The 21,542-nt window shown below is 27.8% G+C and overlaps 1 protein-coding gene across 1 annotated transcript; it reads right to left on the reverse strand.

The window, feature by feature from the left end:
- Positions 1-1,123: 1,123 nt before the first annotated feature.
- On the reverse strand, positions 1,124-20,819 carry LOC129907509 (metabotropic glutamate receptor-like protein P). Its single transcript, XM_055983787.1, has 3 exons — positions 20,048-20,819; positions 4,435-4,576; positions 1,124-2,653 (listed from the first exon to the last, which is right to left on the reverse strand). Exons 1-3 carry the CDS (start codon positions 20,086-20,088, stop codon positions 2,009-2,011), a joined length of 828 nt encoding a protein of 275 aa, XP_055839762.1. The 5' UTR covers positions 20,089-20,819; the 3' UTR covers positions 1,124-2,008.
- Positions 20,820-21,542: the final 723 nt, after the last annotated feature.

A 21,542-nucleotide genomic window follows, 5' to 3' on the forward strand; every position in this document is an offset into this window, starting at 1 on the left:
GCTCAAGATAGTTTGTTGTCTTTTGATGTTATTTAATAAAAAAAAAAAATGAATTTTTGCGCTTATAAGAAGTTTATAGATCTCATGTAAAACAGTATCTGATACTTTGTTCCTTGTCGGCACCACTGTGAATCCAAAAATTTTCCAAAGAAAAAGAAAAGACATTTTTATGTATTTTTTTAATTAATTTTTCTTAATATTTATTATATCGATTTTCTTTTTTAATATACTCGTAACCTATGTTTTTTTTTTACAATGTTTTTTTGATTTTAACAATTTGTGTGTTTCTTTTTTCAGTGTTAATTTGTTCATTTCTAAATTTCTTGTTTAACTATTTTTAACTGTTTTGGTTGGTTTTAATTTAATGTTTTCTTTTTGCTATTAACTTACATATTATGTAAGTTTTAAAAATTATATTTTTTACTTGTTTTACTATACATAAAAGTTTTGTTGGTTTGGTGTACAAAATATATCTTTTATTTTCATATTTATTTGTATTTAACTGTTTTAATTAAATCAAAAATATACAATTTTTATTTTTTTTTATCTCTAAGAGAGAAAAGATGTCTTTTTTTAAATTGGTGTTTAAATGTATATCTTTCTCTCTTACCCGGCTTGATTCCAAACAAAAATATTTATACAAAATGTTGAAAAGTAGTAATAGGTACATTTTAGTTTTGATTTGATGTGATACAAGATGAATTTCCATATATTAATTTTGAATTTGAATTATTTATGAGAAAACTTTACAAGAAGAGAAAGAAATTTGATTTCTCTCTCTTCTTGTTTAAAATTTAAATCAAATAAACAAGTAATGCACAATATTTGTAAAAAAAAAAATCACCATCACACGCCTTTTTCCAAGAAATAATTAAACATTTTTTTTTTTAATTTTTTTGTTTTTTAAACTAAATATAAAACTAAAAACTATCGATTAAACATTTAAACAAAATGTTAAAGTGTGTGTGTGTTTAATTTTTAATTAATTTTAATTTATATTTTAAATTAACAGCAATCACAATATTTGTTTTTACATTTTAATTTTATGTTTTTTGTTATTTTACTTCGCCATATTTAATATAACCACCCCCTTTATCAACCCTTAAGAGAATTTCTTTTCTTCTTTTAGATTTTTTTGGTAAGAATTTTGCCGATTTAATTAATTTTTTTTTTATTTATTAAATCATAATCTCACAATGTGAGATAGGAATGCTATGTTTATATATAATTTCCCAGAGCCACCCTTTACCCAAATATAAAAAAATAAAATATAAATCAATAAAAATTATCCGCACACAGAATTAATTATTCGGTTTAAACAAATAAAAAACTATTTAATTTATTAAAATTAAAATATTTTTTTATTTATTTATTTTCTATTCTAAGCATTAAAATTATAAACAAACGCATTCAGTCTTTTTCTTCACTCACGATTGAAAGAGAAAATCACCCAAAAAATAATATTTCACTTAAAACATTCCCCAACCATAAGTTTACTATAAGATTCTTTTATTCTTTTTTTTTTTTAATTATTTTGTTTAATCTTTTTTTGTGCAAAGAATCTAAACAATTTTTTTTTACTTTTTAGAGATTTATCTTTATCTGTCATAGCTGTGTAGGTAAATGTGGCTCTAGTATTTGTTTTTTTTTTTTTACAAAAAAAAATTTGTATCGGTTAGAAAGAGAAAGAAAATCTCAAAAGAGAACGAGAGAGAGGACAATAGCGAATAAGAGAAACAGAAGAATAATATTTGGCAGAAGAGCGAGAGAGAGAAAGAGAGATAGTATTGGTCTCTCACTCTTAATTCATATTTATATATTTTTTTAATGTTTTTGAAATATGAAATATTTCAAAACACAGCGTTTTTAACCTGTGTTTTCATATTATTTTCCAATTTTTTTGTTTCTTTCTTTAATTTTGTTGTCTTTTTTTTTGTAATTAGACAAAAATATTTATGCTAGTTGACTCCATTTTGGTTATTTTTAAAATATTTTTATTTATATATTTTTAAACGGGTCCAATATCATTTTGGTATCTAGCCGTCAGGTAGTTTGAAGCTTCTGTCATTTGTTCCAGACAATGGTATAGCCCAGCCAAATGTCTTCTACATTGCCTTGCCAATTCGGTAGCTTTATCAGTACTGGCAGTTTTTGATGAAACACCCTTCTGACTATTTCCACAATTACCCTCCGATTCAACACCGGAATCATTTTCATTTGAGATTTCACTTTCTGAATCACTCAAATTGCTCACAGATGTCGTTGAGGTCATTGAAGCTGTTGACGGCCGACGTACATGCCCTTTAATTGTTGTTGATGTATTACTTGATGACGATGTTGATGAAGCTGGTGATGATAATGAATTTGTTGATCCAGAATTACTACTCAATTCATTATTGATGGAATTTTCTTCTGATCGATTGATACCTTCATCTTCTTCATTATCATCGGTACGATTCCAGAGTAAATCATTTTTCAGTGAATTTAAGGTAGTGTACAAGTTAAATAATTCAGCTGAATTGAGGAACTCATGGATATTCTTGGAACGTTTTTTGTGCGCTTTGCCATTGCAATCGAATGTATTATTTAATGTGAGTTGATTTGAGGTGGAATTTTTTGATGGTGCTTGGACAATATCTGTTGAGTCGCCAACCTGGAAAATAGAAGAAAAGAAAAATGGTATAAGAATAAGAAGTAAAAGAGAGTAATTTTTTTATATGGTGGTAAGAAAAAATCATTTTTGTTGGGTTTTTTAATAATTTTAGATTGTAATATCTCTTGAACTGTAAGTCATAGAACTAAACGGGCAATAAATTTGAGTTCAGCATCAGGAAATACATAAAACGCACACTTTAAATTTGTTGGTATAGTGAAAAAAAAAAAAAAAATTGCGTTTTTTTTTAAACTTTGAATTTAAATATCTTTTAAACAACAAATGTTAGCAAAAATTGGGCAACGGATTTCAGTTCAAGAGCAGGAAATACATCAAACACACACTTCGGCATGTCTGTAATATATCCCGTTAGACTCATTTGCTTTAACTTTCTATAAAATCGGTTTAAAAAAAACACCCTGTTATGAATTTGCAGTTTTATAGCTTTATTAACATGTGCTGACGCTTTGTTATATTTTCTGACCTTTGAAATCGAAAAGTCGTTCCAAAATGTTATCAAACATAAATTGATCATTATTTGCCAAAAATTGATTTGTCATTAAAAATTATTCATTAAAAGTAACTAGGTAATCAATTAAAAATAAATTTTAGGTGGTATCGAACTTTGGAAAGATATTTAATGACTTTGAAAGCTTAATATAGAACTTTGGACTAAAAGACTTCTTCTTTTGGAAATTAGAACACTAAATTATTGGAATTAAGTATAATTCCATATTAGTACCGTTGAGGTCGTTAAAGAATTTTAACTTCCATTTCCAACCAATTAAGAGAAAATAAAAACCTCAATTGAATTAAAATAAACTTAAAAACTTAATGCTAATTAATGTCTACCCACCGAAAAACGTGAATCAAAATAGCAGTAAACTCAATTTGATGATGGTTTTAGAGTTCATATTGGCTGCTATGTACTCAAAAACAGCAAATTTTTTTCAAAAGTTAACCAATCACCAAAATTTATACAAAATTGTGATAATGTTGTAGAAATATGTCATTCCAATAATTTTTTGAAACACATTTTTTTTGTCACGCTGATTTTTGGAGGCTTTTTGACTTAAATTATGTATTTTTGATCAATTTCTGAGTACAAAAAAATGGAACTGAAGGCCAATACACAAATGGAAAACCTTAAGCAGGTCATTTTTTCATGGAAATATCTTAAAAAAATTGCTAATTGGTTTTGAATTGACTCCAAATTAATGGTTTCATAATGGGTTAAATTGATCAATCGACCTCAACACATATCATCACAAAACAACTCATCACGAGCAGTCCATCATGAGAAAAGTCTTCTCATGCTTCGAATCGAACAAATTTATTTGTGTTCATTTTTTTTATGCCATTCTTTTATCAAGGGACACTTTTTGGTGAAATTTTTCTTCTGAGTTGAATTGTCTTATGATGAGCTGTCCTGTGATGACTTGTCCTATAATTCATTGAGTTGAAACACAGGTAAAAGTTTATTTGAATTGAATCAATTTCATCATAAGATAATGATGTTTCTAAAGCTTTTGGAAACTGTAGGTACCTAATTTTAAAGATTTTTAAAAATATCTAAAACTTATGAATGAATAAAGTTGCTGGATATAACATTAAAAATATGTTAATAAATCGAAGACATTTTTATTTCTTTTTTATTCAAATTTGAACCCGTTTATGGTTTTTTTTTTTAGAATTAGACTTTGACTTTAGAAATTAAAACAAAATAATCTTAAAACATTTTTAATTGAATTTTAAAAAACAAGTTTGAATCTATTCTTTACCTGTCTATCCATGAGCCTGCATGGCACCAAAATTGTCTCATCCATTTGATTTACAGTTTTAACAAACTTCTCCATCACATTAACAATACTGTCTTTTGAAAATTGTTGCTCATCATGGCGGGCAATACGTCGAAGGCAGCTTCTAAAATAAAAATACAAAAAAATAACGAATTAGTTATAAAATTAAATGAGTTTTTAAATAGTTAAACAAAAAAAGAATATAATTCTAATAAATCATAAATCACTTTGGCAAACAAAGAACTTTAGCACATCATTCTTTTTTCAAAAAACCAAAACCAGTCTTGTTGACCCCCAAAACAACTTAAACTTTAAATAAATACTGTTCCTGATTTTATAATAGAAAAAAAGAGCCTTTTAGAAACGGGAAGTTATAGTCGTCTTCGAGTCTATCGGTTAAAGGTTTTTTATTTTATTTTGTTGCTAATTTATTTCTGATTGTCTTATTAGAAATTCAAATTAATAGAAGTTTTTTTTGTTTGATTATGGCGGCACACGACCAAAAAAAATAAGAAATTAAATAAAAAATAAAAAAACTGGACAAATGAACCTCCCAAGCAACAGTCAGTGTGACTTTGTGAACATTCTAAAATTAGTTCCATATCGGTTTGCTTTTTTTTTTTTCTTTTTTTTTTTTTGTTAATAAAGTGTGAAGGAGCGGCCATTCATAGAAAGCTGAAAGTTATATCATTTTTTGTAAGAATTTTCGACTATACATGCGTGTGCTTAAATCATCAAGCTAACAACAACGTGTTGCCACAGACGGGATGTGACGCAAATCACACCTCTTTTTTTTTGTGAGTCAAAAGTTACAATAAAAAGACTGACAAGAATTATTATTATTTGCACGAAACTTTAGCATTAGTCGGGTACAAATTGGGGTTTAATAATTTTGCGGTTGAAAAAATGAGGAGCAAATTCCACATTGGATAGCACATGGCTTCCTTAATTATCATAGTCATGAATAAACTCAAAAATAGTTGAAAGTATTAGCTTTTTTTAAACGAAAATGGTTGTGGAACTTATCAACTTGTTAAATTAATGCCTTCTTTGTAAATTCAAATCGATACTCTGGTATAACGAATTGTGGAACCTATTAATTTCCTATGAATTGCAACGCTTTCTTCAAATAAGAGCCCTCAATGTGAAGAACAATGGAATCAAACAAATAATTTGGCACATGTTTTCTGAGATTTTCCAGTGTAGACAATTTAAACAAATCAAACACACGCTTTCTTAAGAAATGTGGAATGTATTCATTGCTTTTGTTGCACGAGAAGTAAATAAACGTGAAATGAAAGTATTAATGCTATGAATAAAATATGGGTTCTCGAATTAAAACAAATATTATAGAAGAAAAGTCATGTGGAACCTAAAAAATAAATACGTTCCACAAAATTTCTTAGAAAAAAAAAAGGAATTGTTTTTTGTAAAAATATACAACATTTGATGCCTTGTTAGTTTTGCAAAAGAAGGATTTTTATATATTAAAAACTTTTCGCAGGAAAATGTGGATCTTGGAAAAAATTGTGGAGGAAAAAATTAGCACGTTCCACATTCCAAATTTAAAAGCATTTCATTACTAAGTAAAAAAAAAAAGTTGTGGAACGTATTTTTTTTTCATAACTGTTTATTGTCATTCTAAATATGGAACTTTTATGGACATACAAAAATTTGTTGGTACTAATTGTCTCGTGTTCAGAATAATTGTTGTTGATGAAATCCACTTAAAATATTGAATCATCTTGAGTACTCAGCATCACTTTATATTTTATTGTTCTTTTCTTATGAAAATAATCATTAATTTTAAGTGACATTTAACCTAACACGCGTGTCAATATACCTAAATAAAAAAAAACATCACGAAATAAAGAATAAAAATAATTAATTTTATTCTGACAACACGTGATTCTTTGATCTCTTCTTCTTTATTATTAACGCATTAAAAACATCAGTCTTCTCTCAGACATTAACAAAAAAAATAAACCATAAAACAAAATACGGCAACACTTTTGCACTTTCACGCGCCCTTTGCGTGATTTACTGATGCTATCACACACTCTCATGTGAGAAAGTATTTTCAATAAATTAAACAAAACATAAAGAAAAAAAAAAACTGTCCTAGAATATTTTTTTTGTTTGTATATTGAATTAAAAATAGATTTTTTTTTTAAACCCAAAACACAAAAAAATACAAGATACATGAACCAATTCAAACAGAGACGCACGCTTTTGTTTCAAAATTGCGTGTGGGTATAATTTTTAAGTAAATAAAATTGAAAAAACTTGTAATTAAAAAAAAATTATATTAATAATCACCTGATGTCATTGTCAGTGGTCGGAATTGATCATTAAATTAGTTTTTATATCTTTCACTTGTACTAGGGGTTTTATTTTACATCAAAGTGAAACTATACATATCAGATCGGATCGATTCCATTAAGTGAGCACGTGACGTAGGTTTTTTTATTCAATTCGATTCATAAATACATTTTTGATGGGAAAGTTCGTGCCTTCGGAAATTTGAGTACCTACGAGTGTTTACTCAAGAACAGGACCGGATTTAAAAAATCGAAAAAATACTTTCAATAAATAAAAAACATGAACAAAACTGAAGCGACTGCACTGAAATAGTAGTCAAAAGGTAGTTTTAGGTAATTATGAATTTTCTTCCACAGTTTCACCTTTCTTTAATTACACAATCACTTACACAAATAAAAAATAATAATAGTAAGGAAGAAAGAAATAATTCACACGAAATTTGAAAAGCTTAGGTACTTTTTCACTGAACTGAAATAGGCCACCAGTGCTGCCAGTTATATTTAGAGTATTGTTAATTTTTAGAAAAATAAAAATACTTAAATAATTTATAAGAATTTCTGAAACACGGGAGGAATAACAGAATATACTACATTTAAAAACATTTATAAAACTAGGAAATGACAGCGCCCTCTACCTTCGAAATTGCCAAATCCACTCCCAAAAAAATACCTTTACAGAAAAAAAAAATTAACTTGAAACCTAAATTTAGCTCAAAAGCTATAGCTCATATTGATTTTGAGTTTTTCATCTTTTATATAGATTGCGTGGCGGAACCTTTGTGAACGTCATGCTGAATGGCCTACTTCCAAGAAGGTCAAACATTTTTGTTTTACTTTATTGATTGTTTGTATTTTTTTTTTTTTTCATTTTGTTTAAATTATGTATAGTTTTTTGTTTAAATATTTTATTTCAGTGTCAAACAATGATATAACTAAAAAACAATTATAACTACAGACATCAGACTATCTTCTATTTCTACCCAGCGACCACCTGAAAAATTTCTGAATTGATACTATTTTAAGATCGAAAACAGCTTTATTCTGCTTTAAATTGGTTTAAATGACAGACAAGAGTTTTTTTTTCTTCAAGATAAGACAACTATTATAAAATGAAGTGAAATGAAATGTGTTTTAAAAATTTAAATGTAAATATTTGCATGTTTAGTTTTTTTTTTTCATTTTTTTCCAGACAAGTAAATATAAAATCTTGTCTACCCCGTGGAGTAAATATTGATAGAGTTCAGGGTGAAAATTTCTCATAGATTTTGCAAACTTTCCTGACATTATAGAATTAAAGATCAGTCATTGCCCTTCAAAACATGATATTAAAAGTTTTTAACTTTTTTCTCAATTTTATAATTATTTAACAAATCAACCTTTGGAAAAAGTTCATAAATTGTGTTAATTATTAGGTATGTTACAAGAAAGATGAAAAAAAAAAACTTGGTATCATTGACTTTGTTGCAAAAAAAAAAAACAAAATGTAAGTACCTACGTCATGTCGTTATCGTATGATCGCACATTGTTAAAACAAAAAAAAAACTGGTTAACAATTATTTTGCAATAATTTATTGAGATATATAATTAATGTTAAATAGTAATATAATCATCTGAAATCAATAGAAGAATAAGAAGAGAAGAAAAAAAAAGTTAAGTGGCGGTAATAAGTTACAATGTATGTTGTAACCTTCAGACATTCTTACATCAGATTGAATTCTTGAATGAAAATTTATAATAGGTGGAGATTTTTTTATTGATTGAAATTTTTACTAGAAGTTTCTATAAGTGGTGTTAGAAATGCAAATTAGAGAAAAAAAAAAGTTTCCAGCGAATGGAAAAAAAACTGCAGTTCACTTGCACTTTATAATATAACCAGTTTTCAACTGAAACTAAAAAACAATAATTCATTTGACTTTATATTACATTTTCTTTCCTATGCACCGTTCTTTAACTTTCTATGTTTTTTTTAACTTTCTATCTATTTTTTTTATTTCTTTAGATTCAGCTTTTACTTTTAGCCTGTAACCATCCATATTTTTCCTTTAGATCTTTACATTACTATTATTCTATGTTTTTCTACATTTTTATATTGGCTTTCTATGTTATTGTACATTCTAATTTTAGTTTTTTGTGTATAGTATATAATTTGCGTTGTACAACCTTATTTCCTCAATTTCTAATATTCTATGTTCTACGTTGTAATTCTACCATTTTTGCGTTTTTTCTATTTAATTTAGAATGTGTCACCCATTCTACATTCTAAATTATATGTTCTACGTTATTCTCACTTTTTATTTCCTCTATATTCCAAGCATCTACTACTTTCCCCCAATTTACATAATTCACGTTCTACAGCCCCAATTCTACATTCTATATTCTATGTTTTTAAAAATTAATTTTCTATATTTTACTAAATTTTCCTTTTCTACCTTAATTTTTATGCTGGTTACTTGAAATTTTTCTTTCTATGAACTTTCTATTCGATTCTATGTTTTGCATTGTTACTAGTTCGATGTTATCTAATTCCTGTTATTTGATTTACTTGTCATCGCTGTTTCCAAAAAGCAAATTTAACATCTGTCTTTTTTTTTTAAACATGACCAAAATAAATAATTGTAAACTCATAGAATCAACTACAATTGAGTGTTTCAAAATGTATAAAAAGACATAGAATTTTCACAAATCTAAATGTCACCAAAACACACAAATTCTAATTAGCAAATTAAGACGTCAATTGTACTCTATAGTAATCTAAAAATAGATCAAAATTTACTACGTCTCAATCTCTGATCCATTTCCGTTTCTGCTAACTCAAATAAGTAAGTAAGACAATATATAAAAAAGTGTCTCATTTCCCAGAGAGAAGTCACCTCATTTTTATTGTGTGTGTGTACGACACAATATTATTTCCGACTTGCATCACTTTTTCTTTTACCCATTTCAATGTATCATATAAAATTTATTAGTTGAAGCCAAAAAATATATATATTTTTTTACACTTCCTAGACATTTATTGGGCGCCAAATTTTTATATAGATCAACGACCCTTTCTTGTAGTAAATGGACTAATTCTTTCACAAAAAAAAGCAAGACAAAATTCAATCACTTTAAATAGCCTTTTTGCAAAAGATATTGGCTTAAAGCCAATATTAGACGCAGAAAATCGGGTGATGTCTGTGAGCGCATTCTCATTACAAATGTCTTTCTTTTATTTTTGTCTACTTTTACAAATTCTAAATTTTGTAGAGTGTAAAATGCATTCCTTAAATTGATATAATTTGTGCCAAAATAATTACGTTGAAAATGGCATTTATACAAAAAAAGAAGAAACAAAAAATAAGGTCAGTACTCAAAAAATAAGGGGCAAAATCATTTGCATCACTTTTTAATGTACATAAATTTAATTGAAAGTAAAGTGGTGGAAATTTTTCTGCTATAATTTGAATTTGATAACAGGTTATACGTTGATGTCAAATACAAAAATTTCTTTGTGTTTTTATGAATAGGAAATTTTTGTTGTGTGTTTTGTACTGAATTCTTGAATGTACTTAAATATTTATTATGTACATTTGACCTGCTCACCTGAGTGTTAATAAAATGAAAGTAGAACGAATAACAAATTTTAGACTTTGAACGTTTGTTTGTTGATTTTTCGTTACTGTTAATTACAATAATAGGCTTGTCCCTAGATATTGATTAATAGTACTTTAACATGCATGCTTACTAAAGTGCAAGGAAAAATGTACATAACAAAATTTGATTTAGTACGATTAAGACAGATTTTTAAAGGTTCTTATTAGGAGATTTTAAGAGTCTCTCAGGAGTTATCTTATTTGGTATTTTCAATAAATCAATTCACGAATCTTAGCAGGTTTATTCTGTACGATACAGTACGATTTAGTACTTTTTAAATTTTTTTTGGAAAGCAACATTATAGATAGTATTTTTTTGTTTCGCAAACAGACAAATAGAAAAATTAATCGGTTTCTGATAATCTTTACGCTTAAAGTTTTCTAGCTAAATTAATTTCCGAAAAAAATTGATAAGTTGATAAGTAAATCCTCATTCAGAAAAAAAAAACTCTCGGACCTTGATTGTCATAAAAATTGTGTCATTTTTTTCCAATTTTTAATTATTTCAAGTAATCATAAAGGCCGGTAAAAATCAATTGAATAACCAGTTAAACACTTGGCTTGATTGATAAGAAAAATAGCTGTGCACAGACTATCAAGGGCTTTTGATAAGATTGTCTGAAGTGAAATTCTTCAGAAAAAACGTGACTAATTTTAGTATACCTTAAACTTGTAGCTAGTTCTTGTGATTTTCAAATCATAACATAAAATAAATCGGAAAAAGTCACAAATTTCTTGGTGACTAAATAGTTATAATATTCCGGTTTTATTTTTTTGCTAAATCTTATCAAAAAGTAATAAATCATGATAAGAAATAATGAACTTTGATTTTATGAAACATTTATATTGCTCACCTCTAATGCATAATTTTGAAAGACATGAGATAAGAAAAAGCCTTGTTTTTTGAATACTAAATTAAAATGTATATGAAATAGGAAAAAAAATAGTTAAATGGCGCCCAACACTTATCACAATTTAAAGACCCTCAAAAGTATGACTTATTAAAAGGAAGATTTTACTTTGGCAATTGGATAAGTGAAAATAAGAAAAAAAAAAGAAATATTTTTAAGTGGCGCCCAACACCGGACACATTATAAAATTTCTCAAAAATTAGTATTTGACATTATGTGAAGCAGAATTGATTTGAGCTGTCTTACACAAAGTAAATTCAAATTCTCTTCTTACAAAAAAAAAAAAAAAAAAAAAAAAAAATGGCGCCCAACGCCGAACACTTTATTGAAAGTGACCAAAAAATGTTTGTCTTAAACATGGTTAAGCCTTATTATAACTGAAATGGATAATTTCACCTGTAAAGGCTTAAAAAATTCTTTGACTGGCGCCCAACACCAAACCTCTAATGAAGAAACAGGCACTTGAACCACAAAACAACAAGGTTTGATGATATTTACTTACTTAATGCTATCAATTGGTACTGAAGATTTATCAACCTTAGGCAAAAATATGGTTGAAATTGGCCAGTGATTTCTAAACCTTAACTCTTAATTTCAGCCATTTTGAGTAGTTTTAGTAAAAAAAAAAAAAAATGTAAAAAAGTTGAATTTCTCCTATTAAATGTTTTCACAAATGAGTTCCAAAGTCTGGTTAATAATAATTTTGCATAAAACCTCAAAATATATATTTATTGTTATTTTTTTTTTGTCGAATGTCAAACTTTATTAACCCCAACTATCTCCAACTTTACAACTAAGAAAGATATAACCGGTTAATAAAAAAAATAAAAAAAAAAAAAAACTAAGAAGCAACAAGACAAAGACTCTGCATCAAGACAATATGTTACCTAACATATAAAATGTTAGCTGATATTTCTTCAGCAACTTGAATCTCAACAACAACAACAATAAACACAATTTTTTTTTTGCTTTGCTGTTTAGGTGACGAGACTTTCTAAATTCATTAAATTGACTGAATGGAGAATACAAAAAAAAAAAGAAGCAAAAAAACAAAAAAGTAAAAGTAAATTATGAAGGAAGCTTGTACAATACTTGACTTTCTATGAAATTTGAGTAAGTAGACATTACTTCCCTTTAGAAATTGTCATTTTTAATGAAATTCAAAAAAAAAAAATATTTTTTTTTTTTTGTTAACCTTGAATTTATAATTTTTTTTTAACTTATCCGCAAATTTCAGCAAAATACACCAAATTAAGACACTTCTTTTGCACCTGAAAGAGTAAGCGAGAGCCGGTAATCAATAATATCTACAACAACAAAAAAAAAAGATACAAAAGATCTTGCAAACACAAAAATCACCATGGTCATCAAGTTGAGTTTTTTTTTTTTTTTTTTTTTAATTTTCAATGCGAAAAAATTCCCCCCTATTTTAAATCATTGAGTAAATAAAAGCATTCAAAATATGTGGTAAAATTGCCAAACTATATTGGTTGTTTTTTTTTATAGTAAATAGAGTTGGTTAGTCTAGATAGGGCCATAACACAATGCGTTCACTCGCTGAGGGATACGATTCATATTTTTTTTTTTTTTTTGCTTGAAGGTTTCTTCTTCACGTTTGTGAGTTCTTTCAAACACAATTAACACTTCTGGTTGGTGTTTTTTTTTTTTTATTAAATCAAAAAATTTACATAAAGAATTATTTTTAAATAGGAATATAGCAAAAAGAAGAAGTAAAAATGCAAAACATATTTGCATATAAGAAGATAAAAACCATGATTCGATAGTTGTTACGTGAGGTTTCTTCTTGAAATTAAGACACACAGATATTATTTTTACAGCCAATTTTTGTATTCGTTTTAGACTAATTCTGTCAAATGAACAAGTCATACATGTTTCAATTTAGATGCAAAATAAATTTTAAAGGCGGAAACATAAATTATAATTATTCAAGATCATTTTTGGAATGAAAACGATAAAACAAAAAATTTGGAAATTACAAAACTGGAATTTATTCAAGCTGTTTAGTTATAATTGAAGTAAAAAATTTTGCAAATCAAATCGAGTTTTGGAGATATTAGAAAAAAAAATTATTAATTGGCGCCCAACAGAGAACTTAATTTAAAGTGCCCTCAAAACTATTTGTCTTTGAAGGAAGGTTGTGAACTCGAATTGATTTTACTATCTTAAAAGTAAAAACAAATTCGAGCAACAATTTGCTGGATTACTAAAAAAGTTAAGTGGCGCCCAACACCAAACCCAAAATTAAGTTACTAAAAAATGTGGCTCTTTAAAGGGAGTTTTTGATTTGGAATTTCTTAAGTGCTAAGATAAGCGAATAGTGAACATAAAAACAAGAAAATTGGAGCTCTTTAGCCTAAAAAAAAATAAAACAAGTTCTTAAGTGGCGTCCAACAGGGAACACCATTAAGGAAGTTCTCAAAAAAATGGTTGTGAAAGAGCCATATAACTGGAATGCAAGAAATCTAAAAGCAAATTCAAGTTTGGCACGTTAAAGAAAAAAAAAAAAAATGGCGCCCAACACCAAGCTCTAATTAATGCACTCCATAACTCATATTTTGAAGAAATGTCAACTTGGAATTGATATAACTTGTTTTATAGGGCTCAAAATATACAAATTTCATAGTAAAAAGACAAGTTCTGTACATTTCGAAAAAAAAAATGGCGCCCAACACCAAACTCAATATTTTTTTTAATGAACGTAAATGAAACTTGTAAACCAAAATTGAATTTGGCTGCTTGAAAATTAATATAAGAAATTAGTTAGAATTTTCAAGTCCTCTACAGAATTGATAAAGTGATTATTAATGGTAAAATGGCGCCCAATATGGAACTCATTACCACAAATTGTCTCAAATAGCATTCTTATGAAAAGATTATCAGACCTTGAATATTATTTGGCTATTGGAGAGTGATTAGCATTATAATATCAAAAATTTAAATCGATTTCAGAAAAAAAAAAATTAATTAAGTGGCGCCCAACACCAATTCAATAATGACATTTACCCATCAAAATCTAGGTTTTTCTACCTACACCTTGAATTTTAGTCCTTAAAACTAGTTTAAGATAATTCCTTCTCATGTCAACACACATTAGAAAGGTTGATCCAAATGCAATTAACATTCACCCTTAACCTAATCGAGGTTGCCTTTTCCAAAAGAAACTTACAAGGTAGATAGATATCTATACCCAAACAAATTCGTTGACGTAAAATCACTTTATTAACAACTCCCGGTACAACACAAGACGTCAGAAAAAGTGCCTATATACACAGCACAAAATCAGCTGATATTCGGTTTATCGATTATTTTTCTTTCCAGAAGGAAAAAAGAAGAGAGAAAACAAGCAAAAAAAAGAAAAACCGGGTTACCAATATCAAACCAAACTACCTTTCTATATCAACCTCGTATGGATGGTTGGTTTCCGAAACATACACACAATAAAGCATGCAAGTTCCATAAACATAAAGCAGAGAACGGAAACTCGAAAGCGAAATATGAAAAAGCAAAAAAATCATACAAAATCGTTTGAAGAAATGCAAGAACCACGCCACTTTTTTCAACCAATCACAGTTGAATCATCATGCCACTTCTCTACCTTCTTTTGAATTTTTGTTGAAATTCTTCCACCCGAGCGTTCTCTTTGTCCATCAAATTACAAAAAAAAAAAAAAAAAAACCAAGGCGCATTGTAGTGGAAACACTGTACTACCGGTAATCCAAGAAGGAGCATTATTAGATAGCTGATGATGAAGTTACCAAACAAAGAGATTTACCGGGAGAGATTCTTCAAATCACCAGATACAGTACAGAAAAATCTAAAGAGAAAAAATGATAGTATACTTGAAAAAGAGTCATGCGCGTGGCAAATAACCGTTACAAATTGAGGAAGAAAGAGGAAAAATTTGTATCGGTGCGCGGTGTAAAATGAAGGCACATGGCGTGATATTTCCATGACGTCATTCATTCTTTTCTATGCACCATTTTTTTCAACCAGCTGGCAAGAAGGGTGGACATAAAAGGGAAGAGAAAGGTGTGAAGATAAGTATGGCATAATTTTTTGTCTATAAGTTGTATAGAACAAAAAATTGGGGTGTAGTTTGTTTGTTAACCGAGCCGGTCGCATCATTGTTCTTATAGAAATTGTGGAGACAGTTTATTCTTTATGAATAACACGTCAGTCATCAGACATGGAGGGTTTTTAAAGTCATGGTAGGTATAGATATTGTTGTAAAGCAAAAATGATGGCCATTGAAGAAGAATGGATGCGCTATTTTAAGAACTATGAACTATTGGCATTGAAATTTTTTGCCTATAAGTTATCTATTGGAAAATGTTCAAGTGTATAGATATCTACTGAAGCTGATGTGTACTTAACACTTTTAACAAAACAATTTTATGAATCAGCTGGGGGGAGGGTGGTTGTTTCAGTGAATCACTTGATATTGGTTTAGTGGGTGGATTTTGGAAAGACTATACAAAGTGATTACGTTGGTGTTCTGTGTTGTCAGGTAGCTAGAATTTGCTAGAAATTTTGTTATCTTGTGACAAATAGTTTATTTAGTTACAACGCATGAGTTCTTAAGTTATGATAGGAAAACTATTCATGGTTAAACGTAATGTAATCATTAATTCTAAGCAAATTCTTAAATGGCGCCCAACAGCAAACACTTAAACAAGTGTAACAAATATTGTTTGATTGTGGGAGTCTTAACTTTTAATTATGTCAGTGGAACTATCACATTAAATAAGGTTTAAATCATTTTCTAAGTGGCGCCCAATGCGAAACATACAATATTTATATACGCTTGAGTAAAAGCAACTCTGAAGATAAATTTTTTTGCAACTGATTATTTTGTTAGACCTGATTCAACTTTATAAGAATTTTATAAGAATTATTTATGATTTTTCGGAATTTATAAAAAAATTTTAAGTGGCGCCCAACGCCGAACAAAGATCAAAGTTTAAAAAAAAAAAATATTCTTTTTTGAGACTTCAACATTTATAAATATTGAAATCACATATAAATCCAAATTTCGTAGACTACTTGATCTAGAAGTATAAAAAAAAAAACTTTAAATGGCGCCCAACGCCGGACTGATAGATATAATAATTTGTTTTCCTGTTAAATATTAAAAAAAAAACACACTAGGCGGGATCTATCGTTTTAAAAAATCAAGGTAGTTGATGTATTCCCTCCATTATGGGTTGGAAATAAAAATTTGCTCTTAAATGGCGCCCAACGCCAGACACAAGATCGTTTTTTTATTCTTGTTTAATATTTTTTTAGAAAACATATTTGACAAGATCTCTGGACAAGAAATAAGAACTTAATTTATGTATTTTATCCAATAGGTAGGCTTTAGATTAAAATTTCCCCTTAAATAGCGCCCAACGTGAAACACCAAATTAAAATCAAATGTATTACCCTTAATAGAAAGAAAGTACTTGGAAGTTTTTGATTCATAAAATAGTCTACAAATATTGTAGAGAAGGTAGACTACATGACTTTGAGTTAAAAAATCAAGAAGACTAAGGAAAGTCTTCTTTTGTTCTATAAAAAATTAGTTCTAATTTTTGAAGCGATTTATATGCGAAAAAATGTTCACATAATAATTTCTTATCTTTTGAATTTTATATCTTCATTTACTATGCCTTACACATTCTTTACACTCTATAAACACTATTTTACTTAAAAATCCAAAAATAACTCTGGTGACGTCCAAGAAATACCCAAAAAATTGGATTTTTCGTGTGATGATTGAAATAGTATTTGCGTGTTCGTCTGGTTAGTTTTTTTTTTTTATTTTCTTTATTGAATTTTACAATAAATCATTGCGCCAAAGAGAAAAGATGAAATATATGAGAAGAAATAAAAAAAATATTGTTCAAATAAGAAAAATATTTTTTTTTGATTTTTCAAGCTCATTTTTTTTTTCTTCATTTACATATATGAATTCATTTGCACTCAATTTTTAGTTCGAAGAAGCTTTTTTTATGTAAGAGCTTGCACTCAAAAGTTGGTGTAATGTATCTACTTGCTATGACGCTGATACATAAATCATCGATCGTCAGGGTCAATTAAAGTGTATGTATGAGAAAAAAAAAAAATTGTTTGCAATCGACTATCATGCCGACAAATGATGATGAACAATTTGTTTTGATATGAGTAAAAGAAGAAGAAATAAAAAAAAAATAAATTATAAAAATAATAAACTCTCAACAAAGATACACCTTCGCTATGTTGTGGTGGTTTTTGGTTTGCCAATCTTTGCCGTCATCATCATCATGCGATTGTGTAATATTAAAAAAAAAATTGTTTTTAGACTATTTTTTTTTTCATTAGATTTACGCACAGTTTTTAAAAAAATTGGCAAAAATTGAACACCTCTATGACGTCAGAAAATATTGTTGTCATTATGTTTGTTAAAGATAAGAAAAGATGTAAACGTTATGCAAAACCAATTTAATTTTAAACAAAACAAAAATATTGATTGTTTTTCTTAAAACCAAATTGTTTATTAAAAAAAAAAAAAACAAATGACACGATGGGTCAGTAATCTTAAAAAAACCAAAAGATCATGTCAACATAGAATGGCCTGATGGAAGTGGTGACGCATTTGCTTTGTTTTTTTAGAAAAAATATTTTTTTGTGTCAATTGTTTTCATTTTAAAATTTATTCACAACAAAAAATTATATTATAAACAATTATTATTTTAATTTTTTTCTAAATTTCATCGTTTTTTGTTTTTCGTAAATCAGTAAGAAAAATAAATAAAACTCATCATCTGTCGAGGTTTAATGTTGCACAAAATAATAATGTACACAAAATAAGGTATAATATCTTTCAGAAGATATTATCTTATTATGTACTGTGATTTGTGTACAAATTTTACCCGAAATTTAAGAGAAAATAAACACAAAACAGCTGTTTTTTATTTTTTTCAAATTCTGCGGTTTTTACGATTTGTTAAGCAATTCACTGAATTTCATTTATTTAACAAAAATTTCGTTTGATTAAGTTTGTTTCACAAAATGCGTTCCAAGAAATACTACCTTTTGTGATTTAAGCGTGCGTGCAACCTTAGCCTTCTAAGAAAAAGAGTATTTTTTTAGTAATATCATCTCAAAGGTAACAGCAAATTTTAAGTGGCGCCCAAATTTGAGCCTCATTTAGGGTTTCATTGATAATGTTATTTCATAAAATAGTTCTCATAAATCGCAATACAACACCTCTTCTAATAAAGTATGCTAAAGAGTCTAATTTGATTGCAAAAATTTAGACTTTAATGCAGATTCTTTAATTTACATAAATGGCGCCCAATGCGGAGCAAATTTATACAAATCTTAAACGTATTTACTGTTTCAATCTGAAATCTGAGGCTAACATTAGATTTGTTTAGTTTGTGGTAATAAGAATGAATTAAAATGAATTTGGAAAATTCTTAAATGGCGCCCAACGCTAAGTATACAATTCCTCAAGATCTAATTTACATATATAAAAGGAGTTTCTATTAAAAAATAATCTTATTCAAATACAATTCCCTTAAGGTTGATTTAAATTTCAAGATGCAACTTTACTTTTTTAAGTTCAAACATTGAGTTTTCTTAAGTGGCGCCCAACGCGGAAGATATCTTAAAAAATACATCTAGAAATTTTATTTAAAGCTCAAATCTGACCTAGGCAGTAGATTTTCAAAGTATTTCCTGAAAATTAGAGCACATAATAAATAAAACTAAATTAGGGAAATTCTTAAGTGGCGCCCAACGCTCAATATAAAATTTATTTAGAACTATTAAAGGAAGATTATGTTAAGGAAAAATCTAACTGAAAAGCAATTTCATTAAGCTAAATTTTATTTTAAAGATGTAAGTTTGCTATTTTACGACAAGAAGTTAAGTTTTCTTAAATGGCGCCCAATGGAGATTATATTTTAGAAACACGCCGCAAAATGTATGCCTACATGAGTTAACTATTTAGTTTTTTCCTACCGACAACCTGCATTCTTTCAAGCTTGTTTTACTCATTTATAAACACTTCTATACGATCTCATAGGCATTCAATATAACAGCTCATTTAATTCGCCAACAACTCTTCGCTTCGTCTCATTCCCAAGCAATCAAATGTATCTATGGGAGTTGTTCTCTCTCAAATTATCTAACAATTATAGCTAAACCTCAATTTTTCTACTTAAAATTTTGTTTAATTATCCAAAATTCCAAATTTGTTCCAAATTTTCCCCGACTTTTGTGTGAAATTTTTGTCTGAACATACAAAATATAAACTGTTGACGTGCCAGGTCACCAATTATTATTATTTTGGATTCATTTTTGGGGTCAATATCAAAGAAATTAAATTTTATCAAAACCCTCATCTCATCATCTCGCGGGTAACAAAAAAAAAAAAAAAAAAACAGGGTTGTGGCTATTTTCGTGTCGATTTTTTTTTTTTTTTTTTTTTTTTTGTATCATGAAGTAAGTGAATAACAAACACAGAAGAGAGAAGATAAAAATCATTAATCACATCTTCACTTGCACTTTGCAAAGAGAGATAAAAGATAAAAAGATATTAAAACGACACATTCTGTTGCGCTATACAAGTGATTTTTTTGACTTTAGATACAAATTAAAGAAATAATTAATTTTCATGAAAAATAATTTGAAAAAAAAAAAAAAAATTGAAAAAAAAAATTTTTTTTTCACTTTCACTTACCGACTATTTTCGATTTTATCTAAATCCGTGTATCCACTCATTTTTCCTGTGTGTTTTGATATTTTTTTTGTTGATTTCAATTCCTTTTAGATGGAATTTTTATTTATTTTTGAAGTAAATAAATTACTTTGTGCAATTTGGATATTTTTTTTTTCAAATTCACTTGAAAAAAAAAAAATATTTTTTTTTTTTTTGTTAGAAATTTTATTGAGCGCGCGTGTTGTTTCTTTTGCTATGAAACTCAACTCAATATACAATTCACGGTCACTTGAGAGGAATTTTTGGTTTTTTTTTTTGTAGATATTCACACAACTTGACGAGAAGACGAACACACAAGACACATACAAAAAATGGAAACCAAAAAAACTGGATTAAGACAGAAAATCAAATAAAAGATTGAATTTTTAGTTTATAACAAAACAAAATAAAATTTTGTGTTTGCTGACAAGATTGATTGCTGACTGTGCCTTAATTTTTCACAAACACTTGAGTGAATTGTCAAAAATACAATTTTTTTTTTGTATTTTTTGGTAGTGGGTAATTATTTTGGTTTTTTGTTAATTTCTTATGAATTTTATTGATTATTTCAGATCAAACAATCAAAAAAAAACATTAAATTTTTGATATTTCTCGAATAATGTAGGGTAGAAAAAATATATAATTCAATTCAAGAACACAGAGAGAAAAAAAGCGCACCAACCACGACCGAGAGTAGGTTATTGAATGACATACGTTGACAGTTGGTGGTTTGGTTTTATTTGAAAGTGCGTATTGCCAGATGTAAATATAAACAATTTATTTGTTGTGTTTTTTTTTATCAATATTATTATGGTGAATTTCAATTCGATGCCGGTGGCATCATACAATCACGTGAAAGTACGTAGGTACAATTACAAAAAAAATTCTCCCGAAAAGCGGATTTGTTTACAGAAAATTTTTTTAATTTATTTATAGGAAACTTAGTCGTGTTGTGGTTGTTTTCTGATTAATTTTTGTTTTAATTTTTCTGATGTTATTGTATGGGGTGATTTGTTTTTATGTAGGAATTTCTTAGGTAGACATTTCTCTCTTATCTGGCAGTACTGATAGGTGAGTGAATTTGTGGGTATTTAACTAAAGTCATGCCACTATTTTACGAATTCTGATTGGTTGATTTGAGTGGAATTTACTCTTTAGTGTGTTAAAGAGTATTTGATAGGGACTCTTTTGTGTTTTTATTGAATGAAATTTTTATTCACCATCGTGTGAATGTGGTGTTTGGTGTGGTAGATACTTGGATAAGTTCGGATTAAGGGGCAATGATGTGCATTTTCATAAAATTTCACATTTTAACTTTTTTTTTGTCAACAAGGCATTTTTTTGTCTCGTAAGTATCTAAGAATTGCATTAACTTTGTCAAAGTTTGAAAAAATAGATAAACGAAACTTGAATATTGGTTTTTCCATCCATAAGAACTAGCGTAATACTTTTTATTACCTTTTCATTATTCATTCAG

Source organism: Episyrphus balteatus, chromosome 1 (assembly GCF_945859705.1).
Source record: "Episyrphus balteatus chromosome 1, idEpiBalt1.1, whole genome shotgun sequence".
NCBI lineage: Eukaryota > Metazoa > Arthropoda > Insecta > Diptera > Syrphidae > Episyrphus > Episyrphus balteatus.

Bases quoted from the DNA above. Each gene is read 5' to 3' on its own strand.
- LOC129907509 (XM_055983787.1), bottom strand. From the start codon at position 20,088: ATGAGTGGATACACGGATTTAGATAAAATCGAAAATAGTCG. The intron at 4,577-20,047 runs GTAAGTGAAAGT...TTTTTATTTTAG, and splicing joins GATAAAATCGAAAATAGTCG to AAGCTGCCTTCGACGTATTG. The intron at 2,654-4,434 runs GTAAAGAATAGA...TCTATTTTCCAG, and splicing joins GCAGGCTCATGGATAGACAG to GTTGGCGACTCAACAGATAT.